The 24,721-nt window shown below is 44.8% G+C and overlaps 1 protein-coding gene and 1 long non-coding RNA gene across 9 annotated transcripts in view; one reads left to right on the forward strand and one right to left on the reverse strand.

Moving 5' to 3' along the window:
• The first annotated feature begins 400 nt into the window (after positions 1–400).
• Positions 401–24,721, forward strand: part of LOC133281924 (uncharacterized) — a 30,445-nt gene continuing 6,124 nt past the window's right edge. Inside the window, exons 1-2 of the long non-coding RNA XR_009747600.1 lie at positions 401–508; positions 841–2,105. This is a non-coding gene — a long non-coding RNA (uncharacterized LOC133281924). The remainder of the gene's footprint in view (positions 509–840; positions 2,106–24,721) is intronic.
• The window catches only part of LOC133281920 (zinc finger CCCH domain-containing protein 18-like), a 70,918-nt gene continuing 49,012 nt past the window's right edge, over positions 2,816–24,721 (reverse strand). The window contains exons 10-17 of one of the 8 annotated variants that reach the window (XM_061477807.1): positions 24,101–24,202; positions 14,428–14,571; positions 12,503–12,655; positions 9,279–9,403; positions 8,475–8,671; positions 7,260–7,356; positions 4,906–5,005; positions 2,816–3,128 (exon numbers count right to left, since the gene is read on the reverse strand). In XM_061477807.1, coding sequence (XP_061333791.1) covers positions 2,930–3,128; positions 4,906–5,005; positions 7,260–7,356; positions 8,475–8,671; positions 9,279–9,403; positions 12,503–12,655; positions 14,428–14,571; positions 24,101–24,202 — 1,117 coding nt within the window. In that variant the 3' untranslated portion in view covers positions 2,816–2,929. Of the gene's footprint in view, positions 3,129–3,994; positions 4,087–4,874; positions 5,006–7,259; positions 7,838–8,474; positions 8,672–9,278; positions 9,440–12,502; positions 12,656–14,427; positions 14,572–24,100; positions 24,203–24,721 lie in introns of those variants that run through there. The other 7 variants (XM_061477806.1, XM_061477805.1, XM_061477804.1 and 4 more) reach the window with 7 other exon arrangements.

A 24,721-nucleotide genomic window follows, 5' to 3' on the forward strand; every position in this document is an offset into this window, starting at 1 on the left:
CAGTATACCATCACTCTTGTCTCATATATATATATATACACATCCACGGACACGCAAAGAGATTTTTTGTGTCGCCACAAAATCTGTTTCTCAAGGCTCAGGATAGTGTTCCGGGCAGTGGTGTGGAGCACAGCGTGTGTTTCCGGCCATCTGGTAGTTGTTTCCACCATCGTAAGCACATGGTGCTTGCCTTGGCGGGTTGGTGGGGGCGTGATATAATCCATCTGCCAGGCCTCCCCATATTCATACTTCAGCCACCGTCCTCCGTACCAAAGAGGCTTTAACCACTTGGCTTGTTTACTTGCAGCACATATTTCACATTTCTGAATGACCTGGGCAATAGTGTCCATTGTTAAATCCACCCCTCGATCATGAGCCCATCTGTATGTTGCATTTCTGCCCTCATGCCCTGAAGTGTCATGGGCCCACCAGGCCAAAAATAATTCACCCTTATGTTGCCAATCTAAGTCCATCTGAGCCACTTCAATCTTAACAGCTTTATCCACCTGTTGGTTGTTCTGGTGTTCCTCAGTGGCCTGACTCAGGTACATGAGCATCTACATGGTGTACCTTCACCACCAGGTTCTGCACCTGGGCAGCGATATCTTGCCACAGTGCAGCAGCCCAGATGGGTTTACCTCTGCTTTGCCAGTTGCTTCTGTTTCCATTGCTGCAAAAACCCCTCCAGGGCATTTGCCACCATCCATGAGTCAGTATAGAGAGAAAGTATTGGCCACTTTTCTCGTTCAGCAATGTCCAAGGCCAGCTGGATGGCTTTCACCTCTGTAAACTGGCTAGATTCAACCTCTCCTTCAGCAGTTTCTGCAACTTGTCGTCGAGGACTCCATAGAGCTGCCTTCCATCTCTGATGCTTCCAAAGCACTGGAGGGGCCCACTGGACTAGGTACTTGCCCATACAACCCCACACACCCTGCCACTCATGACTGTCCAGCCTCGGGGAAAATCTGTTGGTGGTCTTCCTACATCATCGTTTAAACCTAGACAAGACCCAAGCCAGATCCTGCTTAGCTTCCACGATCAGACAAGATCGAGTGTTCTCAGGGTGGTCACACCATAGGCAAAACAGAGAGAGCATATGCAGGAACAAGCTGGTTCCCAGCAAGAAGAGCAGGGTGCTTTCAAGGGCATTGAAAGGATATTCAGGATCTTTAACTCTTCCAGAATCTACTCCCACTGCAAATAGCCTGGTGGGGGAGCAGAGGGTGTGAGGGAATGTCTCCTTCATAGGTTGACCACCCGAGGAAAGGAAAAAGAAAGATGTGTAATTAATTGCTAAAAAATTCCATTACATGCCTCCCAAAGTATAGAGGTAATGACCACGCTGAGAACGCATTCTAGCTCAGTTTCATGATCAATGAGTCTATTGTATTAGAAGTCATTACCATAAAGTACAGTGAAACAAGAACCTTAGCCCAGCCCCCAACCCATAAACACTAAAACAGCAAATACCAGCTGTAAGTAAGGTACAACATGCTGAAACTCTGAGATCAAGAGCAACAACTTTGAGATTCAATAAAACAGCATTGTGATGAGTGACTATTAATCCAAAACAATGAATGTTTATCACAAATATGATTAAACACACTCTGGTCAGATCTGTCGTTACCTCAACCCTTCCAGCCCCACGTTGTGTGCCACAAAGAACTGTCATGGTTTAAGCCCAGCTGGCAACCCAGAACCACACAGTCGCTTGCTCACTCCCCCCCCCCCTCCTTCCTCCCCCTGCTCCCGGAAGGATAGGAGGAAGAATTGAAAGAATGTAACTCCCACGGGCTGAGATAAGAACAGTCCAGTAACTAAGGTATAACACACAACCACTGCTCCTACCACCAATAATAATAATGATAAGGGAAATAAAAAAGGAAGAGAATACAACCACTCACCACCCACCAACTGATCCCCAGCCTGACCTGAGCAGTGATCTAACCCTTCCTGGTAACTTCCCCCAGTTTCTATACTGGGCATGACGTGCTGTGGTATGGAATAACCCTTTGGCTAGTTTGGGTCAGGTGTCCTGTCTCTGCTTCCTCCCGGCTTCCCCTCCTCCCTGGCAGAGAATGAGACTCAGAAAGTCCTTGGTCAGAGTAAACATTACTTAGCAACAACTAAAAACACTGGTGTTATCAGTGTTATTCCCAGGCTGAAAGTCAAAACCACAGCACTGCACCAGCTACTGAGAAGGAGAAAAATGACTGCTACTGCTGAACCCAGGACATAGAGAAAGGAAGAAGTGGTTATCAAAATACTTTATTTCAGGGAGATCCCTCAAAAAAAAAAAACAAAAAAAGGAAAGATGGGGGGGGGGCAGAACCATGAGGAAAAGGACTCTCCCTTGTTAGACAGACATGCCCCCAGCGTCTTCAGAGCTCCTCTTGAGTCAACTAAGACATTCTGCTGCTTAAAATAAGCATAGGCCAAAAATAAGATTGGCCATTTTCCCAATGAGACTTTAGTAAAGAATGCGTATATATATATATATATATATATATATATATTTGTTCCTGGGGGGGGGGGGAGAAGTTGATGTTGCCAGCAGTTCACAGCAGTTTTTGACTCTCTCATTACAGAGTGTATAGAACTGCATTGCTGAAGACACTCGACACAGAAGGGCTAACTAGGAGAATACTAGGCTAGCAAAGAGGAGAGAGGGCAGAGAGAAAGGGGGAGGGGGCTGAAGTCCTCTGTGCATAATTTACATGGAACATCTTATGGAGTGAGGCATTGCAGGTATCTTAGCTGATAAAACTTCAATCTGTTTTTTCTGTTTGTGTTTTTTTTTGTGTGGGTTTGGTTGTTTGTTTTTTTTTAAAGAATTGCAGCCAAAACAAGACAGAACTGCAAAATCCCAAAGTGGCTGCTTTGACACTCTTTATAAAAAAAATGAACAGTCACTCAGGGGCACTTCCCACTATACTTTCCCTGGGATTTTGGCCCGCTTGCGAGCGATGGCATCTTCTACCGCCTTGAGCTGCTTCAGGAGCTCCTCTCGTCGGGACAGGGTGCTGGATTTGCCTGCCTTGGCACCCATGGGGCCTGGCTCTGATGCTTTGCCTGGTATGCTTGTGACTTTGCTGGAGCTCTTGGACTGAGGTGAGAGCTGGCGCTTCCTGGAAGGGAGAGATTGAAGAAGGTGGTGAGAGGGAGCAGCACACAATGCTGGAAACAAACTCTATCACTGTCTGCTCCAGTAGGAAGCATCTCTAAGCACTGGTGGAAGAAAATAGGTTTGAGACACAAGGCCTTTGTTTGGAAAAGTGGCTGAAACAGTAAAAGATCAGCTGCTCCAGGGGGATCCCGAGATTTAAAATCAGCTTACAAAGGCTGTTGTGAGAAGCTCACTGGGGGTTGTGCACGTGCAAGGGAGCTTGCAGGGACGCAAGGGAAGAGGGGAGAGTAGCACAGGTTAGTGCAGGGCAGACCTGGAGCATCCCCGCTGTCTCAGATCCCAACAGCCTCTGCCCTGGTGTGGATTTCAGAGTTGTGGGGAGCTCACAAGCACCCAGCACTGCACTCCAAGTCTACACTGATGCTGCTTTGCTGCAGGAGTATGGCTGACCCTGCATGGGGAAGACGGGAGCCACCAGTCCCTGTTGCTGGCAGCAGTGGCTTTTCCTGGATAGGGTAATGACTGGGGCTGGAGGAAAGTGGCCTGTGGCTCTTCCCACCACAGGCCACAGGCCACTACTTCCCCTCTTGGGTGGAGAGGTATGACAGGATGGGGAAGCAGAGCAGCATCATGAGCCTGCCAGGGCTTTGCAGTGCCACCAGCTTGGTGACACAGAGAGAAAAGTGTGAGCCTTGGCTGGTTCTAATGACCTGGATCATTTGGGAAAGCCTTTACTGCTGCTGCCAGATGTCAGCAGTGGGAATCACCATCCCCTCTGTTAATACCAGCTGTACCCTTTCATATTACACTTAAGAGAAGCATGGCTGTGCAAGCATGACCCAAACAGCCCCAAGCAGTAACAAGATACAGGGCTAGGTTTCGGTTTAGGAAGACTGATACACAGAACTTGAGGCTCACTCATGCCCCAGGCTGGGAAAAGGGGATGATGCGAGTCCCACCTGCCAAGGAACATGGGAGTGTAGGACAGGGCTGCATTCGTTTGCTCATAGATCCTTGCAGAGAGAAATGCAAAGCAGCACCGTCTGGCTACAGGCAAGGAAGACCGAGAAAGCTTTAGGTGTGCTGCAGAAGGTGCTCCACAACCTTTTAGCCAAAGGGCTCCGAGTGAAGCAAAGCCCAAGGCCCCTGGAGCCACACATCCAGTTCTGTAAAGGGATATTCCTAGCACAGCAGTGAGTGCAGGCTACCAAGAAATCAGACACAAGCTGGACACCCATCACCAGAAGGAATGGGAAGGTACAAAGCCAGAGCTAGTTACCAGTCTCATGCAGGTGCCACATTTTAACACCTCACAGCAGCAAAGTGAGCAGCTGAGAGTATGACAGGCTATAGAATAAAGAGAATTGGGCACCTGAGTCAGGTGCCACAAGGAGCTTGGCAGCAGGAGGAAGTGATTGTACTTTCTTTCTCATTAGCGCTACGCAGTGCTAGCAAGAGGCAGAGGCAGAGGCAGCGGCATGACTGAGCTTGCACCTAACCCAGTTGGCTACTCTTTCTGGGACTGACCTCAAGAAAACCCCCAGGCTCCTGCTCATTTCTGAGCTGGAATGGCTTAGCCGGTGGCTTCCACATGAACCCCATGGCACCTCTGGCTCCCACCCTGGGATCTTGGCGTCCTTCCTCCTGTGCCTCCGTAGCAACTGGAAACTATGGCTAGAGAGCCTCAGACCTGTCCTGAGAGGAGGGGCTGAACCACTGGAGAAGCATGAGCCCCAGCCTGGCCCACCCGAGACCCATGAGAACAAGTGGGCACTGACCTGTCTGTCTGCATAGGAGAAGGTTTTGGGTTCTGGCCCCTTTGTCGTTCTTCCTTGGGTGAAGAGAGTCTCCCGGTTGCCTTCCTGTCACGAGAGCCTACTGGGAGGAAAAAAGTTGAGACGCTCTCACTCATTGCCAAGGTACATTTCTCTACCCTGCCTACTGCACCACCTCAGCAGTGTACAGCTGCTCTCAAGACTGACCACAACAGGCCAAGTCCACCAGCAGCCAGAAAACAAACCTACTGCTGTGCACTCCATCTTCAGGGGAAGCAGGTAAGCTAGTCAAGTCTGTGCCCCAGGGTCAGCTGTACAAAACAGCACCTACAGGGAACTGCACTGGTCCTCTCCTCACCCTCTGGCTGCTGGAACAAGGCTGCTTCATAGTGCTTTTAGGTTCACAAACCTGCAGGGCAGGGCCAGCCCTCACAGACCGAGTCAGTGTTCCATTGTGCACAATGGGCACAGCAGCACTCGAGCTGGCTCCAGGCTGGCCAGGTAACAGGGTGTATTGGCTTCAAGAGTGCTGGGTATGTGAGCTCTGCTGCTTTTGGAGCCAGCTAGGGCAAATCCACAGGCAGCATCACCCCAGTGTTTGTTCAGTGCAGACAGAACAGTTGTGCCCTGCCCAAAGGGAACTGCCATGGGGACTCATCGGCAGCAGGAAGCCCATTGGGGTCCTGCAGCAGCATTACCCAGCTTTGCTGCAGTGGGTTTCCCAACCACTGCTATCCCAGTGCACATAGAGGCAACCACAGCTGGAAGGCAGCCTGTTTGTTTGCCTGCAGGGCTGTCTGTGAGTCCCATGAATAAGTTGAGCAGCACACCCTGCCATACTGCACTGGGACAGTAATGCTGGTGGCTGCTGATCTTGCATTCAGTTGCACTCCAGAGAGCAAAGGTACCCAGTTCCTCATTGTAGCAGTGGCTAATTTGTGTGTTAGGACAGCCCCCTGTTCTTAAGCACTGACATTAGGAGAAATCCACGGCTGCAGACACTGCAGATCTGATCACTGCAAGGTTACAGAACAGGGAAGCAAGACTCAGGGCACAAACTGTTCAGCTTTGTGCTGGGACACCAGCACAAGCTGCACTCTGGAAGGTGCTTCTTGCTCAGTTCCAATTCAGTCAAGGGTACACTTGCCACTGGGAGGTGAGGCTGAGCTGCCTTCAGAGCTTGTGTCCCACTTGATACTGCTTAAAAACACTTTATAACATACAGACAACAAATAAAGTATATAATTGCATCTACATCTGTGTATCTATAAAGTCAGCACAGTTTGCTAGGTCAGCCCCTTCATTTGTCTGCATCTCAGCAGTAGTTGTGAACTAGAACCCAGTGAACTTAAACCTCACCCAGTCCCTTCCATGCTGCTTTTGTAGGAGTTGAATGAAACCAGGCTGTTAGCACAGAATTTTTTTCTGGCTGGCACCCAGAGTCAATAAGATACCTGCTGAGACAACAGGGAAAACAACATCATGTGTCAATGCTGGCTTGTACATCAAGACCAGGCACCAACAACTTGATTTTCAGTAGTGATAGCAAAGGCTGGAGCGTGGCAGTTAGGCCCCTCTCAATGTAGCTCACTAGCTCAGTTTTCCAAGGTGCTAATTCTGATGATGATGATTCAGACACAGGAGAACACTTGGAAAGCCTGTGTCTTTCTAAACATACAGGGCAGATCAGATTGTGTCACATACAGGTGGGAAAAATCACCTCATTTCACAGGACAGATGATCAAGCCAGTTAGTGCATCCATCCTGGAGCCTTGGCAGCCCATGTTCCCTTTCTAAGCACTGCCACAAGTCAGGAAGACTAAGATCCATTGTGATGCACTGAAATACGAGGCACAGAAGACTCCAGGATACAGTAAGGGAAAACCCTCTGACTTCCACAGCCACATCTAACATCATTATTAATGAACAGGAGGCTGCTGTGGGATGGATGCGTTACGTACAGCAGAGATGCGCACACTGTATCTTCAAAGTGAGAGCTTTTTTGCAGTGGACTTGCACAGACATAGTGGAGCCAAGGCACTTGCAATGTGCATCACAAGGCAGCTAGGCAAGGCCAGGTTTGGCTGCCCAGGACTGACCTCACCTCGCTTACTTCACAAACCAGTGTCTCACCTCCACCATGTTTTTGCAGCAGGACAGCTAATATACCCACGTAATCTGGTGGCAATCACACCTTCTGAGGTTTTGGAAGGACACATGCCTGCAATCAACGTTTGCAGGTTAACTGACTCTTGCAGCAGAGACTTTCACAGGACATTTGTCACAATTGCACCACCTTGAGCAGTAGAGCAGGAACCCAGCTAGGCCAGGAGCCCCTGGGATGGCTGATGTCTCACCTCTGTCAGGCGACAGGTTCACCCGCTTGGCTGGAGGAGAGGTTGGCCTGTTTTTGTCTGCTGGCTCATATCTTTTCCTGCTTCCTTTGTCAGATGCCTAAAATGGAATTAAAAGAGACAATGGAGCTGAGCAGCTACTTCCCTCTGGGGAGGGAAGCAGGCAGAAATATTTCCTGTGATGGGTGCCCATGATGTACTTGCTGGCTCATGCAAGTGTGACTCCAATTAAATGTTTTGTGCATACCAGTCTCAACCATCACTGGCACCATGTAATTTCCCTACCACTGTAGGAAAACAGCAACATTCTTTGGCACTAGGGCTATTTTCATAATGGTCAGAAACAAAAAATATCAGCATTTTGTAGAATATTTTTTCCAGCAGCACCATGGATAGCAAATGTCAAGGAGTCATGTAGAGTTATGCCTTCTTCTAGGATCCAACCCTGCCAGGTGGTAGTTATGTGTCATGGCACACTTCTCCCCATGGAGCATGCTTCACAGACTTGATAAAGGCTCCTCATGTCATAGCACAGGGAAGTAGAGAAAACTGCAGCCTTAGACTGCAACGGGGAATTTAGACTGTCAGAAAAAAAAACATTAATGCTTCAACACCAGGAACCTACCCATGTGATTAGGGTTCCCTGTTCCAACACAAAACTCCACGAGGCCAAACTCTCCCACGTGATCTGGACTGCAATTTCAGCCAAAGGCACTAAACTGAGACATCAGACGTAAGGGGAAATGAGCCAGGCTTCCTGCAGAAAGTGTGAGCACCTCAGAGAGGAGAGGCAATCGCCACTTTTACCTCCTGACTTAGTTAATGACTTGTCAGCAGCTTGCTCTGGAGTGGGCGGTGGGAGGAGAGCTCACTACAAAGCATGCAGGAACCATGCTTTCAGCAGGCACATTTTTGATTGCACCGTGCATGCCTTTGCCTCAGTGCTCCAGCTGCAGCCTTTGAGAAAGTGGGTAAGAGCCCTTGAAGCTGCAACAGGAATGTGCCCCAGGGGAGCCGCCAACACAGTCCCACCACAGGGTGTGTGCTGCCAGACTGGTTCTGTGCTGCCCTTCAATCCCAGCTGCAGACCTACCCGGCTAAGCTCATTCCAACAGTGTGGAGTCTGGAGCATCAACTGCCAGCCCCGAGCCCCAGTATCCATCCCATCTGCTCCTTGGATCCCTGAGCGGAGGGAATCGAAGCCATCCCACCTCTCACCTTATTCAAAAGAGTCAGTTTGATCTCTTTGTGAGTGCTGAAGCCTCCCTGCTGAGACTGGGGGGCTGATGGCTCCTGGGTCTGGAGGAGCTGCTGTGATTTGCTCCCTTGGGTGGGCTTGGCTGATTTCAGGAGCTGAGCAGGCACATCCCGTTTCTGCTTCTCCTCTTTAGTGCTATCTTCTTTTTTTGACTTTCCTGTTGAAACCAGAGAGTAAGTGTAGTGACTTGTGGCTGGCTTCCTTTTGCCTGCCCTCCCTTTGGAGGGCAGGACAAGAGGATGCTGCTCCAGGGACTGAAAAAGCCCACATCACTTAGCACAGCACATGGCCCCAAGGTTAAAAGATTCAGGAAACCAGAATTTCCACAGAGAAGCCACTTAACATAAAAGACAAAGAACAAAAGGCTCTTGCTGCCAACTCTGCTACAGTCCAAAAAGAACAGAGGAGGAGCAACAAGATACTGGAGTTATCCAGAAGATTTAGTTTTACCTCACAAGGGTGAAAGAGAACAAGGTAAGAAAGGGGACATCAGGCAGAACTCCCAGGCAGGAAAAAGCATCTTTACAGCCAGATGGATGGAAGGATGCAAATGTATATTTGCTCCAAAGCCTCCCTTCTCCACACTCTTACCCTCCTCAGATGAAGCCTCTGGACAACCCTACTCTATGCCAGCCACAAGTGTCAGCCTCTGCTCAACAATCTTCTTGGAGCCCGTAGTACCACCAAGCAAGCTGTATGCAGGTCTTTGCTCCTCCCCTTCTTTTCCTAGGACCCCTCAGAGAAGAAAATTCCAAACCAGGTACCTCTACCTTTCTTCTGCTGTGCTGGGGTTGGGGATTGGGAGCTGGCTGAGGAAACAGGACTGGCCAAATCCGCATACATGTCTTCAGAGTCAGCGCTGCTTACAGAGCTGCTGCTGGAGGAGGCACTAGAGACAGAAGAAACGCTGCTCATGCTCAGGGACCTGGAAAGAACCAACAGCCCATTACAGTCATGAATGCAACAAGAACTAGGCAGTGATGAGGCAGACACCTTTTTCTCAATTCCCCTGCATGGCTGGGATGTCAGAAAGCTGCTAAGGCAGGCATTAACCAGGAAGAGACAAAGGCCATGCCTCCTGGGGTGCATATGATATAAGAAATCCCAAACATGTTAGATGCAAACCTAGAAAGTACTGTTTATTTATAAGCAGGATTAAGGCAATATGTTAACAGGTCACTGTTTCCCCAGGTAAACAAAAAAGTGAAAGCAGGGTGTGCGCTATTATGTACAGGTCAGTGTTATGGCTCAGGTCAAGGGTTCTCTGGCAATGTTTTTGTTGTTTGGCACACATTTATTCATGGAGGCTTTAAAAGCCCTGGAGTCCTACAGCCCACAACTCCTGCCCAGCTCCCCAGGGCACAGGAGAGCCCAGATGCCTGTTTTGAGGATGCATAAACAGTCATGACTGATAAGGACAGGGGAGATGCTTCTAAGATGGTTATCTTCTAATAGTGCATATAAGATAGCTATCTTCTCATGGATTCAGAACCTTAGAAGTGTCAATCATTATATTAAGGAAGACTTTCTACTTAGAAAAGTAACAGACAAAAATACAGGGCTATGTATCAGACTTCCCTTCAGGGACACACCACCACCACCAGAGCTTCGCTATACTGAAGTGGTTCCAACAATCTCAGCTACCTGGGGCTGCCACCACCATGGGGGACCAGGCATACATTAACTGCATGAATATTCAGGCAGCCTCTCCAGCAGGTTCTGCAGGCCACACTGACTTCTGTGCTCCAGAGACTGCCCTGCCAGCAAGGTCCAAGCTCACTCGCTGGAAGCTGGCTTGGGAATGACTGAACGGGCTGTGGCAGCTTTAGCACAGAGTCCTGGAAGGAGCTGCAAAGTCTCTACCTGATGGCATCCTGACAGAGACAATAGCAGCTTTCCAGTACCTAAAGGGGCTACAAGAAACCTGGAGAGGGACTTTTGACAAGGGCAGGTAGTGACAGGGCAAGGGAGAATGGTTTTGAACTGACAGAGGGGAGACTGAGATGAGCTCTTAGGCAGAAGTTCTTCCCTGTGAGGGTGCTGAGGTGCTGGCACAGGGTGCCCAGAGAAGCTGTGGTTGCCCCATCCCTGGCAGTGTTCAAGGCCAGCTTGGAAGGGGCTTGGAGCAACCTGCTCTAGGGGAAGGTGTCTCTGCCTGTGGCAGGGGGTTGGAACTGGATGAGCTTTAAGGTCCCTTCCAACCCAAACCATTCAACCATCAAAAGACTCTATGACTGCTTCAACAGTGACTGGATGAGTCTAAAACTCCTTCTCCAGGAAAGCTCCTGGCTACAAGGTTGTGACAGCAGATCTGGTTTGGGCATACACTATATTTTGCTCTTTCCCACACCTGAAAAAGCAGCAAGCACAGCCCCAGTGCCATGCAAGGAACACCTGCGTTAAGTTTTCCCCATCTTCTTCTCTCAAGCCCAGTGCAGTGCAGAGCCAGCATGCCTGAGCACTCTCTGAACCTCTTGCATCACCCCTGCCCAATCTGATGAATGCGACAAGAATGTAATAAACAAGTTTGTATTTCTGTAAAATAATGCAGATGTTAAACCTTGGAGTTTCACAGAGTTCAGATATGTGAACTACTGCTGGTCAGAGCCAAAGTCTGACTTAATCCACTAGTTTTACACTACAGGTCTACTGTATTACAGGGAAGTGTTTCAAGGCTGCCTGTGAGTTTTCAGGGATTTCTGCGTGTGAACAGGTGCAAAATAGCTGATGAATGACTTGAAAGAGGTTTGTTTAATTAATCTTTACTGGAGGGAGTTAGCTGTTTACAAATCCCACAGACTAACAAACAGCCATATAACTATTCACTTGCAGCTAAACACAAAGGGAACTGGCCATGCAACTTTGCCAGCAAAGTAAAAATATCATTAGCTGGGCCTTTTAGGTATTTTCTGACCTACCTCTCCAGACAGGCCAAGCATCTTCCCTAAGGACATTCAGTAACCAGAGGTAGTTGAGGTTCAGAAGAGCAAAGCTCTGTAGCCTGAAACTGTTAACTTCTAAATAAATTAGGATGTGGTCATAGAGAAATATTTTAGTCATAATTTAGGTAAAAATTGACAGTTCAGCACACAGATTATTTCCTTGAATAAACCACAAGGACACTACCAATGTCATACTACTGTCATGGGGGTGTTGGTCAATGAGAAAATGAACATGAGCAGGCAGTGTGCTCTTGCAGCCCAGAAAGCCAACCGTATCCTGGGCTGCATCAAAAAAAGCATTACCAGCAGGTCGAAGGAGGTGATCCTGCCCCTCTACTCTGCTCTCATGACACCTCACTTGGAGTTTTGTATACAGTTCTGGTGTCCTCAACATAAAAAGGACATGGAACTGTTGGAACAAGTCCAGAGGAGGGCCACAAGGATGATCAGGGGACTGGAGCACCTCCCATATGAAGACAGGCTGAGAAAGTTGGGGCTGTTCAGCCTGGAGAAGAGAAGGCTGCCTGGAGACCTCATAGCAGCCTTCCAGTATCTGAAGGGGGGCTATAGGGATGCTGGGGATGGACTATTCATTAGGGACTGTAGTGACAGGACAAGGGGTAACAGGTTAAAACTTAAACAGGGGAAGTTTAGATTGGATGTAAGGAAGAAATTCTTTACTGTGAGGGTGGTGAGGCACTGGAATGGGTTGCCCAGGGAGGTTGTGAATGCTCCATCCCTGGCAGTGTTCAAGGCCAGGTTGGACGAAGCCTTGGGTGGCATGGTTTAGTGTGAGGTGTCCCTGCCCATGGCAGGGGGGTTGGAACTAGATGATCTTAAAGTCCTTTCCAAACCTAACTATGCTATGATTCAGGACTTGGGATTTGTAACATCACACACACAGTCTTGTTTCACATCCTAGGCACCTACCTACAGCTTCTGATACTTGAAGCTACAGAGAGCTTTTGCTGTGAAAACCACAACAGTGAACAATAGTTATAATCTCCCCCTTCTTCAACAAAGGTTATGAAGGGTCAAGGCTGTACCTGGACTTCCTGGATCCAGATGGAGAGTGGGAGACTGATGCAGATGATGACCTAGAATGAGATCTGGAGAGAGACTGAGACAAGGACCTAGATTGGGAACTGGAACCACTGTAGCTGCTGGCACTGCCACTGATGCTGCTGCTGATGGTCTGCCTGCAAGACAGCAAATGACATTGTCACCTCGCTACACTGTTGTGAAACAGAGGTGGAAGAAACTGCTGAGGGATAGTTTGAGCATGATGCTGTTGTCCTGTATTGCATCCAACATTGGTGCTTTGTAAATGTAATTGTTTCAAATGTTCTTCTCAACTTTGTGTTTGCAGTCCTGAGGAAGCATCCGTTTTCTGAACAGGAGGTGTTTTATGCAAGACTGGATAATGTTAATGAAAGCCAGGCAAAGAATGAACTCAAGCAACTTAATCCTGTACTGATACCAGGAGCAAATGCTTCTTACTGAGAGAAATTGCTAACTGCAACTCCACAGCAGGAACTACCTTGTATTTCAGGCTTTACAAATAATCATACCCCTTTTTTGTGACTAAACACACCAATACTAATATAAATAGAGCTGTTGTCATTTGCACAGCAAGGAGATTAGAGTGGGGTTTGTGTGGGTATAAGCACGGAAAAAAAAAATCCCAAACCCCAAGACTGAAATAAAGAATAAGGGAAGATGAATAAAGATATCCAAGATTATTATTAATTAGTTAAAGTAGGTGAAATGGAAACTAGAACTGACAGAATTTCTATGGAAAAGAAACTGCCACGATCTGTTTTCACCTATGGAGACATAACTGCTCAGCCCAGGCCTTTTCTTTAGCTACTGTGAATAAATAGGAGATGTAATTGCATGCAAAATTAAGAACTGACTCAGAATGCTTCTGAAAACCTGAGCAGAAACTATACTTCCAGCCATCTTCAAAACACACTGACAAAAAGTATCATTCAATGATTCATGAAAAGTATATATGCCTGACTGCAGACATAAAGTGTTCTCAGTCTCCTTGTGTGCCCATAAACCAGGCACTTCTAGTAAATACACTTCTTATGCACCAAACTGCTGCTTCCATAGACTAGACACAAAGGTACCATACTGCCATTTCAAAACTTCTAGTGTAAGAAGGATGTGTGATGAGTTTCAGCTGTGCTTAGCTGGCTCCCTGTCCTTCAAGAACAGGCAGTGCTACCTGCATTTATCCTGTTAAGATTTTTAAACTCAGTACCTGATTAAGCCTGATAAACATTTAAATACAGACAATTGCTCCTTGTTTGAAAACATTTCAAATGCAAAAGGAGGAGAAAGGTGACTAAAACAGTTAGAGGACAGGCAGAACAGGATACTTGAAGTATTCAAACTAGTCACACAGGATGAAACCAGGAAGAGAAAGCAGAGCAGGGGAGCCAACAAGTTGTGTATGTGGGACGGTGAAAGCAGTGGAATTTTTCTTCCTCTCCTCCAGTGGTTCTACTGAGTGCTGATGAATCAGCTCCCAGGACCACACAGAAACACCCCCTGCACACTGGTACATGTTTAGAGTAAACATGGTCCAAACCCATCACCACAAACCTCAATACTCCAACATGTCAGATCTGCTCTCCGGACCAAACACACCTCTGCATGGCCTCTACAACCAGTGGCTCTTAAATATGCCTTTTTTTGCACTGCAGACTCTGCTTTTTGACACATTTAATGCATTCCACCTACTTCATCCCCCATCCAGCCTTCAGAGACAGGAGCCACTTGCTGTGGCAAAGTCACATTCACCCCCAACTCTTTCCCTCTCTTCCTGTTTCCTTCCTGCCCCAGGAAACAGATTTCTCCTTTAATACTGAAGAGCCCTTATAGTCAGGACTCCTGAGAGAACCCCAGGATTTGCTCTATCTGCTGGGAGATGAAGGCTAACTCCACCCCACAGCTTTCTTACCTCCTGGGTGGAGTCCTTGTCTGACGTTCCTTCCTTCTTGCCTCTGGATTATCCCCTGGTTTGGCTGACTCAGGTGCAGCTGTTGTAATTTTAGTGAGTGGCTGAGGGACTGGAAGGGCAGCTAGTTTCTTCACAGACTTTTCACTACAAAAAGGAAGATTTTCATGTGTGATCAAAGTTGGTCGGTACAGACCACAAACATTCTCAAAAAGTAATGAAATGCACTCATGTTTGTTGATGACTGAATGTTATATAGATTACTGTAGCTACAGACACTTGCTGTTTCACCAAACCACACTCAATACGGATTCCCCTAAAGGGATCAATTTCCCATATTCTAAATCAAGTCACCTTTTCAGACATAAGTTACTTTACAACAGCCAATTTTGGAGACATTCGACTTGTAAATTAACTACTGAAGTAGACTATGTGGAATCACTGTTTCTTATCCATTTGACTCTGTGCATTCTTATCCAAAACACATACACCTACTTAAAATCTGCCAGTCAGGCTTCAGAATCAAATACACATAGTTTATGCAGAAATCCTTTTTCATTCCATCACACAGATCAGGGTGCAAAAGAGGACATATGTGCAGATGTCTCTTGGACCCATCCTTGGCTCATGTTTCCCTGTGTAATGCTTGATGGGTAACAGTGTTGCAGAGGACTGCTATACAATGCTTGAGACTATCTAGCACCCACTACGCGAGTAGTGCTTTGGCTCTTCAGCACTGATCACTTCTGGGCTCAGAGCACTCCAACCTCTGGTTACTCCTCAACATCCCCAGCACTGATGTCACACCTAGTATTAACTGGGGAGGAGGCAGCTGTCTGTATATAAAAATAGAGACTCTTAATTCCTCCTCTTGTGCTTAAGAATATCTGCATTTATTCTCTGCAGAACACAGGATTAAGCGCATGCAATGTTATGTAGTAAAACCAATCCCCATGCTAATGCAGGCTGCTGGATCGTGTTATGTGTTACCAAACCAGCACTTCAATGTGCGCCAGAAGTGTGTAAAGACATTGCTGCAGGTGTTGGAAAAGGGTGAAGTTTTACGATAAAATAATCATACAGAATAGTAAAATGATTATATTTGAGAAATTTATAAAGCACCTAAGGCTTTGTATATTAGAGGAAGTTGCAACTTTGCCGTTTTGTATCATAGTTACTCTATAACTAAATGTTACAATGGTAGTCTTGGTAGCAAGAACTAACATAACCATATATGGTGAAGGGAGTATGGTGGATTTAGGGAAGTAAGTATTGTGAAAATCTACCCAAGCAGAAACCTACGCTTGAGGTAGCCAAGAAAGACATACCAGAGGCAGTCAAGGGAAGATAAGAAAATGCTAGCATCCACACAATGGCTGGGATGTATCCAAAGAACAGAAAGGTGAAAAGGACAAGCCAAGGAAGACTTCTTACTTCATCCGAGGAAGACTCTTTACTTCATCAGGACGACCACCAGAGGGGGCTGCGCAAGCGCAAAAGAGGCTGATGTCGTAATAGACTGATGTAGCAATCCTTGATTTATATGTATTAGTCAATGATGTAATCTGTATTGAATATGTATTAGTTATGAGATTTTTAGTGTATAAATTGCGAACGCGATGTGACGAGGACGAAGCCAGATTTGGGCGCGTGCCCCTTGTTTCCCAGCGCTGCAATAAAGCACCTCATATAACCATTCCGGTGGTTATGTGTCAGTTCTTATGCTAATATTTTGGTGACCCAGATGGGACCTTGCGGGCACTGCTGAGGCGGATTGCATCTCGATCCTGCTCCAGCCAGCACCGAGAGATTCTCGGGGAGCCATCAACCGCGACCGACCTCTGCTGCTCACGACGGACCTCTGATATGGTAAGAAAGGTGCTTTTTTTTTGATTTGGTCATGGTGCCGATTTCTGGTAAAGTCTGTTAGACGCGGTGAAAAGCTGCGTTTGGTTGGGCTAATGGTAAAACCTGTCTGTTAGACGCTGCAAAAGCTGCGCTTGGTTGGGCAGGGAGCTCCCGGTGTAAGCCTAGGCGCCATCCGTTAGACAGTAGTGAAAGCTCTGCAGGTTCGGCAAATCTGGTCTGTTTTTTGGTTTGGTTTTGTGCTGCGGGATCAGCATCTGTCTAGCTAGACATTGTAACTCAGTGGTGTGTGTGTGTGTGTGTGTGTGTGGTGTGAAAGAAACTTGTTTTAGAGATCTCTTTGTATTTGTAAAATGTCGTCGATCCCTAAGTCGTCCCCATTAGGCTGTCTTTTAAGCCACTGGAAGGAGGGTCGATTTGGGCAGAGTATGAAGAAAAGTAAACTAATTGATTACTGTAATGTATGGTGGACACAGTATGAACTAGAGGATCAGGAGAAATGGCCTGAAAATGGGACAATATACAACACTATACTGCAATTGATGTTATATTGTAAAAGGGAAGGGGATTCTGCAATCCAAACGTGGGGATGAGTACAGAAAGGATAGGGTATAATCAATGTGCATGTTGCAAACAGGAAGGACACTGGAAAAATGAGTGTCCATTTAGGGGAGGACAATTTATGTCCCCAGGGAATCCTTTTATGGGATCTGATGTAGCTAAGGCGATGGTGCTAGGAGAGTTTGATAATCAAAGCTGACTAGGCAGGGCGGGAAATGAAGAGCCCCTCATGAAAGTCCAATTGGGAGTAAAGGAAGTGAAATTTTTAATAGACACAGGGGCTACCTATTCAGTTTTAAATGATTTACATGGGAGGTTAGGGGAAAGGACTACGACAATTGTGGGAGCCACAGGGAAGGAGGAAATACAGCCATTCTTGCAGCCCCTAGATCTGCGATTTAGAGGGAAGGAATTAACACACGAATTTCTATATGTACCAGAATGCCCCATTCCCCTTTTAGGATGGGACTTATTGGCCAAATTGGATGCAATGATCATTTTTGAAAATGGTGAATTAATAATGCAAATTCCCGAATCAAAAGTAGGACAGATCCTGGTTCTTAAAGAAAAGCCTATTGCTCAAATCCCAAAGGAGGTAGAAGAGGCTGTGATACCAGTAGTTTGGGAAACAGAAATCCCGGGAAAATCAGAAACAGTTCAACCAGTAACAGTGGAACTAAAAGATGGAATTAGGCCAGTAAGAATAAAACAATATACACTGAAGCTAGAAGCAAGATATGGGATTATAAAAACAATTGAGAATTTTTTTTTTTAAATATCAAATTTTGGAAGAATGTGAATCAGAATATAACACTCCAATTTTTCCAGTAAGAAAACCAAATGGTGAATATAGGTTAGTACAGGATCTGAGGGCAATAAATGAAATAACAAAAGATATCCACCCAGTAGTAGCAAATCCTTATACACTGTTAACATCTGTGAAGGAAAAATATAAATGGTTTACAATGATTGATTTAAAAGATGCCTTCTTCTGCATTCCTCTTGATAAAAGTAGCAGGAAATTGTTTGCATTTGAATGGGAGAATCCACAGAGCGGACGAAAAACACAACTAACGTGGACCAGACTACCACAAGGATTCAAAAACAGTCCAACCCTTTTTGGGAACCAATTGGCTAAGGAGCTGGAGGCATGGAACACTCAAGGAAAGGTACAGGTACCGAGATCACAATATCTCTTATTGCAATACGTAGATGACATCTTTATTGCAACAGAACAAAAATTGTTATGCATAAAAGTGACTATTGAAATCCTGAATCAGATAGGCCTGAATGGTTATAAAGTCTCGAAAGAAAAGGCACAAATCGCATGTACAACTGTGTTGTATCTAGGATGTGAAATTTCGCAAGGACAGCGAAAACTGAGAATAAACCGCATAGAGGCAATTTGCACCATTCAAAGAACCACGAAATTTACATGAATTGAGGACATTTTTGGGCATGACAGGATGGTGCAGGTTGTGGATAATGAACTATGGACTCATTGCTAAACCCCTGTATGAAGCCCAAAAATCACGTTTTTGTTTGGGACAAACCACAGAAAGAGGCCTTTAAAAAACTGAAGGAGGCGTTAACGAAATCACCAGCATTGGGACTCCCAGATTTGACAAAGGACTTTCAGTTATTTGTCCATGAGAGACAGAGATTGGCGTTGGGAGTATTAACCCAGAAACTTGGAAGCTGGAAAAGACCAGTAGGATATTTTTCAAAATAACTGGACCCAGTAAGTGCGGGATGGCCTTCATGGTTACGAGCGGTAGCGCCTAATACAGGAGGCCAGAAAACTGACTCTGGGAAAGCATATTGAAGTGTTTGTACCACATATGGTAACAATTGTCTTAGAACAAAAAGGGGGGTATTGGTTATCCCCTAGCAGAATGATGAAATATTAAGCAATCTTAACAGAACAAAACAATGTAAGTTTAAAAACCACTAACCTGTTAAATCCAGCAGCTTTTCTAGGAACCGACTTAGAGGAAGGAACTCTTGAACATAACTGCATAGAGGTCATCGAGCATACATATGCAACCAGAACAGACTTAAAAGATGTACCTCTTGAACAACCGGACTGGGAACTTTTCACAGATGGAAGCAGCTTTGTGGAGAACGGGACACGGTACGCAGGATATGCTGTGACAACGCAACAGGAGGTAATTGAAGCAAAAGCATTGCCTCCTGGGATGTCAGCTCAACGGGCGGAGCTGATAGCTCTTACAAGAGTGTTGGAACTGAGCGATGACAAAAAGGTAAATGTACGGACTGATTCAAAGTATGAGTTTGGTGTAGTACATATACATGGAGCATTATGGAAGGAACGAGGACTGTTATCTTCACAAGGAACTCATATAAAATATCAAGAGGAAATTTTGAAACTGATATTTGCTGTACAAAAACCCAAACAGGTAGCCATTATGCATTGTAAAGCACACCAAGGAGGAACTTCAAAGATATCTGAAGGAAATACACTGGCAGATCGAACAGCTCGACAAATTGCCCGGAAGGTATGGAACATGATGGCCCTGATAATTCTTAAGGTAAGCCCACTCCGTACATATCTTCCACAAGATCCAAAATATTCAAGAGAAGATGAGAAGTTGGCAGGACTTTTAAAGGCTCAAAAGAATTCTGAAGGGTGGTATACAACAACAACTGGACAAGTAATAGTACCACCAGCAATAATGCGAAAAATCCTACAAACTGAACATCAAAAATGTCATTGGGGTGCAGAAGCATTGGTAACTTACTTAAAAAGAGGAATAATTTTCACACAGATGCTAACTATGGCAAAAGCAGTGGGGTCAAAATGTGAAATTTGTTTGAAAAATAATCCAGTAGTAAAAAGACAAGTTGAGATGGGAAGAATTAGAATAGGGGTGGAACCAGGAGATTATTGGCAGGTTGATTTTGTGGAACTACCAAAGGTACAAGGGTATAAAATATCTATTAGTAGGGGTTGACACCTTTTCTGGATGGCCGGAAGCCCTTCCCTGTCGCACCAATCAGGCAAAAGAAACAGTGAAATGGTTGCTCAGAGAAATCATTCCACGATTTGGAGTCCCTTTAGGGATATCATCAGATAGGGGCCCACACTTTGTTGCAACCATAGTACAAGAAGTTAGTAAACTATTAGGGATATCATGGAACTTACATACCCCTTGGAGGCCTCAATCTAGTGGACAAGTAGAAAAGATGAATCAAACATTAAAGAGACAAATCAGTAAAACATGTCAAGAGGCCAAAATAAAATGGCCACAAGCATTACCTATAGCTCTGTTATGAATCAGAATAAAACCCAGAAGTGGGATGTCAGTAAGCCTCTATGAGATCCTCTATGGAAAGCCATACGAGGCACCGGAACCCACTCCTAATACCCATATTAAAGGGAATCAAGACGTTTATAATTATGTGCTGTCTCTCGGTAGGACTTTAGCTCGACTGCGGAACATTCTGGTGTGGAACAGACCACTAGCTTTGGAAAATCCAGTACATGATATCCAACCAGGAGATCGAGTATACGCCTGCAACTGGAATGAAGAACCATTAAAAGAACGGTGGGACGGACCATATCAAGTACTGTTAACCACGTTCACAGCAGTAAAAGTAGAAGGGGTGGATTCTTGGATACATACACGAGTAAAGAAAGTTCCAAAGGTTTGGGAAACACAAGTACTAAGTCCTACGAGACTAAAACTAAAATGTAAATAAGATGTCTGGATTTGTTTACAAAACTTTGTTGTTTGGTCATTAACACAGCTGACGGTTGTTCCCTTTTTAGAAATTCCTCAGAAAAGAGATGTTTTGACATGGCTCATAGGACAAGATGCCATTCTGACCTGCAAGTTCACAGACACCATTCCGGTAGGATCAATGCCAATAAGGGTAATTTGGGAAAAGGTAGATAGTCCTCCCCAATATCCAGACCTAATCTTTGACAGTAAGAAACATGAAACTCAACTGCAGGGTAAATGGAAACTAAAAGGTGAAGTTAAAAATAGACTCAATGGGCACAACCTAAATGCAGGGGTAGTAGAATTACAATTGTCAAACTTTACTTTCATAGAACAGTGCAAATATTGATGCATTATATAAACAAATGAAAGTGTAGATTATGCAGAAAGAACATTTATTGTCAACTCTGCAGGAAATTATGGAATTGAAAGCAAATCACAAATCTGCAATTGACTACAGTGAAATTGAAGTTACAGGAAAAAGAATTAAAAGACCAGTGGATCCAACACAAATAGTGCAAATATCCTGTCAGGATCCTGAGGAAAATCTCATGATAGGCCTGATTAAGGATTTTGCAAAAATGCAGAATATAAGCAAAATAGCAGCATGTTTACCAATACCAAGGGCAGCAGGAGAACCAATTGATTGGGGAATAATAACGTTTCCACTCCCAGAAATTGAAAATAAAACAGTGTGCACACAGGTAACTAAAACTGTGCAGAAAAAACAGACAATATATGTCAAACAAAATTGGAAGAGTCTGGGCAGTCGTAGTGATTGTAAGAAGTTATTAAATTTCACCTATTCACCGATTGGACGATTTAAAAACGTGGGATGGTGTACATATTACGAAGCTAAGGAAATATGCCTCAAGAAGAAATAGAATGGAAATGTCAGAATAAAAATGGCTTGAACGAAAGTTGGGATAGTGTTTGGTCAACGAGTATTTTGCAGACATTTCAATATGGGGGAGAAACACCTTGATGTCTTAAATGGACAGGGAAACAAAATGCAACAGGAGACATAAACTTGCTGTCAATGAATAAGGTCAGTCAAGATACTATCAAAAATGTTCCCTGGTGGAACTGTACGAGAATTTTGGATTGTGATACTGACCCTGAAGAGATTGCAATACTCCCAGTTAAAATTGCTTTGATAGCAGCATGTGCATGCCGAGGATTGAAGAGCAGAGGCAAAACTTTAGGAGATTATAAGTATAAAGTAGATTGCAAGTCTTCAACTATACGTAGTATAGGACATTTTGTCTGGGCTGCAAGTGATGGGTCTTGGACCACACATTTATTTGTAGATGGTTTTGTCAAGGAAATCACCTTAGGATTACCCACACTTTGTCCAATATGGAAGAAATCACCATTCAGAGGCAAATTGGAAACTTTGCAAATTCAAACAGAAAGAAATATTGATTATGAGGATACTTGGCAGGAACCCTCCACAGGAAGTAAAGTAGGAGGGGCTATGGAATCCCTATTTGCCCAGGTTGCAAACTACGGAAATAGGGAAATGATTTATAATCTGATTGGTCAAACAGAGAGACTAGCAAGAGTAACAAAGAAAGGATTTAGAGATTTGAACTTACAGTTACAAGCAACAACTAAAATGACCTTGCAGAACAGAATGGCATTGGACATGTTACTAATTAAAGAACATGGTGTTTGTGAATATTTGAAAGACAGAATAGACCATTGTTGTATTCATATTCCTAACGTAACTGCGAACATAGAATACGATATTTCCCAGTTGACCAAAGTAGAACAAGAAGCGGAAAAAGAAAGAGAGTACGTTGAACAAAGTTGGATTGGAGCACTCTTCGATAGTTTGGGCCTTCACCTCACAGGATGGGTCCGTTCCCTCATGCAAACTGTAATTGTAATACTGATTGTATTTTTAATGCTATATCTGATGTATCTTTGTATCCGGAAGGAAATAGCCTGAAGCAGTGCATGGACCCATCGAATTATAGGAGCAGTAACTAGGGAATATCCAAAGCACCCTACACCTCCACCTACCTATCAGGAGACAATCACCTAAGGAAATGAAAATACTTGCTTAAGTTAAATGAAGTATTTTCAAAGGGGGGAAATGTTGGAAAAGGGTGAAGTTTTACGATAATCATACAGAATAGTAAAATGATTATATTTGAGAAATTTATAAAGCACCTGAGGCTTTGTATATTAGAGGAGGTTGCAACTTTGCTGTTTTGTATCATAGTTACTCTATAACTAAATCTTACAATGTAGTCTTGGTAGCAAGAACTAACATAACCATATATGGTGAAGGGAGTATGGTGGATTTAGGGAAGTAAGTATTGTGAAAATCTACCCAAGCAGAAACCTACGCTTGAGGTAGCCAAGAAAGACATACCAGAGGCAGTCAAGGGAAGATAAGAAAATGCTAGCGTCCACACAATGGCTGGGATGTATCCAAAGAACAGAAAGGTGAAAAGGACAAGCCGAGGAAGACTTCTTACTTCATCCGAGGAAGACTCTTTACTTCATCAGGACGACCACCAGAGGGGGCTGCGCAAGCGCAAAAGAGGCTGATGTCGTAATAGACTGATGTAGCAATCCTTGATTTATATGTATTAGTCAATGATGTAATCTGTATTGAATATGTATTAGTTATGAGATTTTTAGTGCATAAATTGCAAACGCGATGTGACGAGGACGAAGCCAGATTTGGGCGCATGCCCCTGGTTTCCCAGCGCTGCAATAAAGCACCTCATATAACCATTCCGGTGGTTATGTGTCAGTTCTTACGCTAACACAGGCAGAGAGCATCTTGAAAATGTTGAACCCTCTGAATTGAGAAGGAAAAACAACAAAGGCAGGTCAATAAGGTACAAGAAGTGTGGCAAAGAGGATTGTCCTATCTTCTGGAGAATTCAGGGGGATTCCCATGGTGTAATCTATTTGTAGGCCACCTTGAGAGAGGTGACATCACTATGGTGTTGTCACCTTCCGATGTATCCATAATTTACTATGTATTACAGGAGTTTGTGAAATAGCAACTTTAAGTATTTAAAAGAGCAGGAGCACTGGCATAATTTCCCAAAACCAGTTTCATCCCTACAGTACTGTTTTAATTTGTCACCAATGTTAAAAATAGATGAGGCTGAACCATTTATTTATTCTAAGGCTGTACATTAACTAAAGCCACAGTAGAAGAATGAATTAAACTTTCTTATAGCTCCTGCATAAACGTACCTGCACACACAGAGTGTTTAAATAATAAATCATGCATGTGTTTAAACACTCATGTATACATATAATACTTAAGGATACTTGTACAGTTGGTTTTAATAAGTAAAAGTGTCATCTTTTAATTAAATATGTAAAGCTAAGCACTCTTCTATGCAGGTCATTTTGCATCATCCATTTCTTCCTTAAACTGTCGACCAGGTCAGAAGGGTTTGACTCGGGGACTGGGCTCCTGTTTGGAGCCTCTTCTACACTGCATTATCAGAATGGAGATGAAGCCTTACCCCTTCCCAGCAGGTGGTAACAACACCCCTTTAGACTTCGCAAGTGGCTTGTGTGGAGATGGTGTTGGAGAAGGAGAGGGTGAAGATGAGAAGGACCGTGATCTAGAAAGGAAGAACACATTGCTCAGTCCCTGGGTCTGCAGATGGCTTTTTCTGGCTTTCGGTGCACTTAGCCATCACCTCCTCCTTTGGCTAGAGACTGCATCCCAGGACTAGTTCCTGTGGGTCTGAGCTTATCCTAGTTTTATATTTGGATTCTGTCCAACAAAACTAACTTCTGTCACCAGAACAGTGGTAAAAGTAGAAAACAAAAGGAAAAAATAGGTTTGTCTGCAAGAGAGGCACTCTCAGGTATCCCAAACCAACACATGAGGCTTTCTCCATACTCTGTATTCTCTCCTTAGGTAGAAATAAGGGGAATGCAAGTAGGATTTTGACTTGCAAGTTCAGTATGATTTGTTTCAAACTGCTTTATGTTCCTGTAACTCCATGTACAGTTTATCCTTTAAACAGCAGCAGCAAAAAAAAAACAAACAAAACCAAACCCAAACTTGGGAGAAAGACACACACACACAAAAAATAAAATACTGGATATCTGTAATTTCTGGAACACAAAGAATC

This window comes from Pezoporus flaviventris, unplaced genomic scaffold (assembly GCF_033815535.1).
Source record: "Pezoporus flaviventris isolate CSIRO_AGI_PZ_B2104156 unplaced genomic scaffold, CSIRO_AGI_Pfla_v1 ptg000109l, whole genome shotgun sequence".
Classification (NCBI taxonomy): domain Eukaryota; kingdom Metazoa; phylum Chordata; class Aves; order Psittaciformes; family Psittacidae; genus Pezoporus; species Pezoporus flaviventris.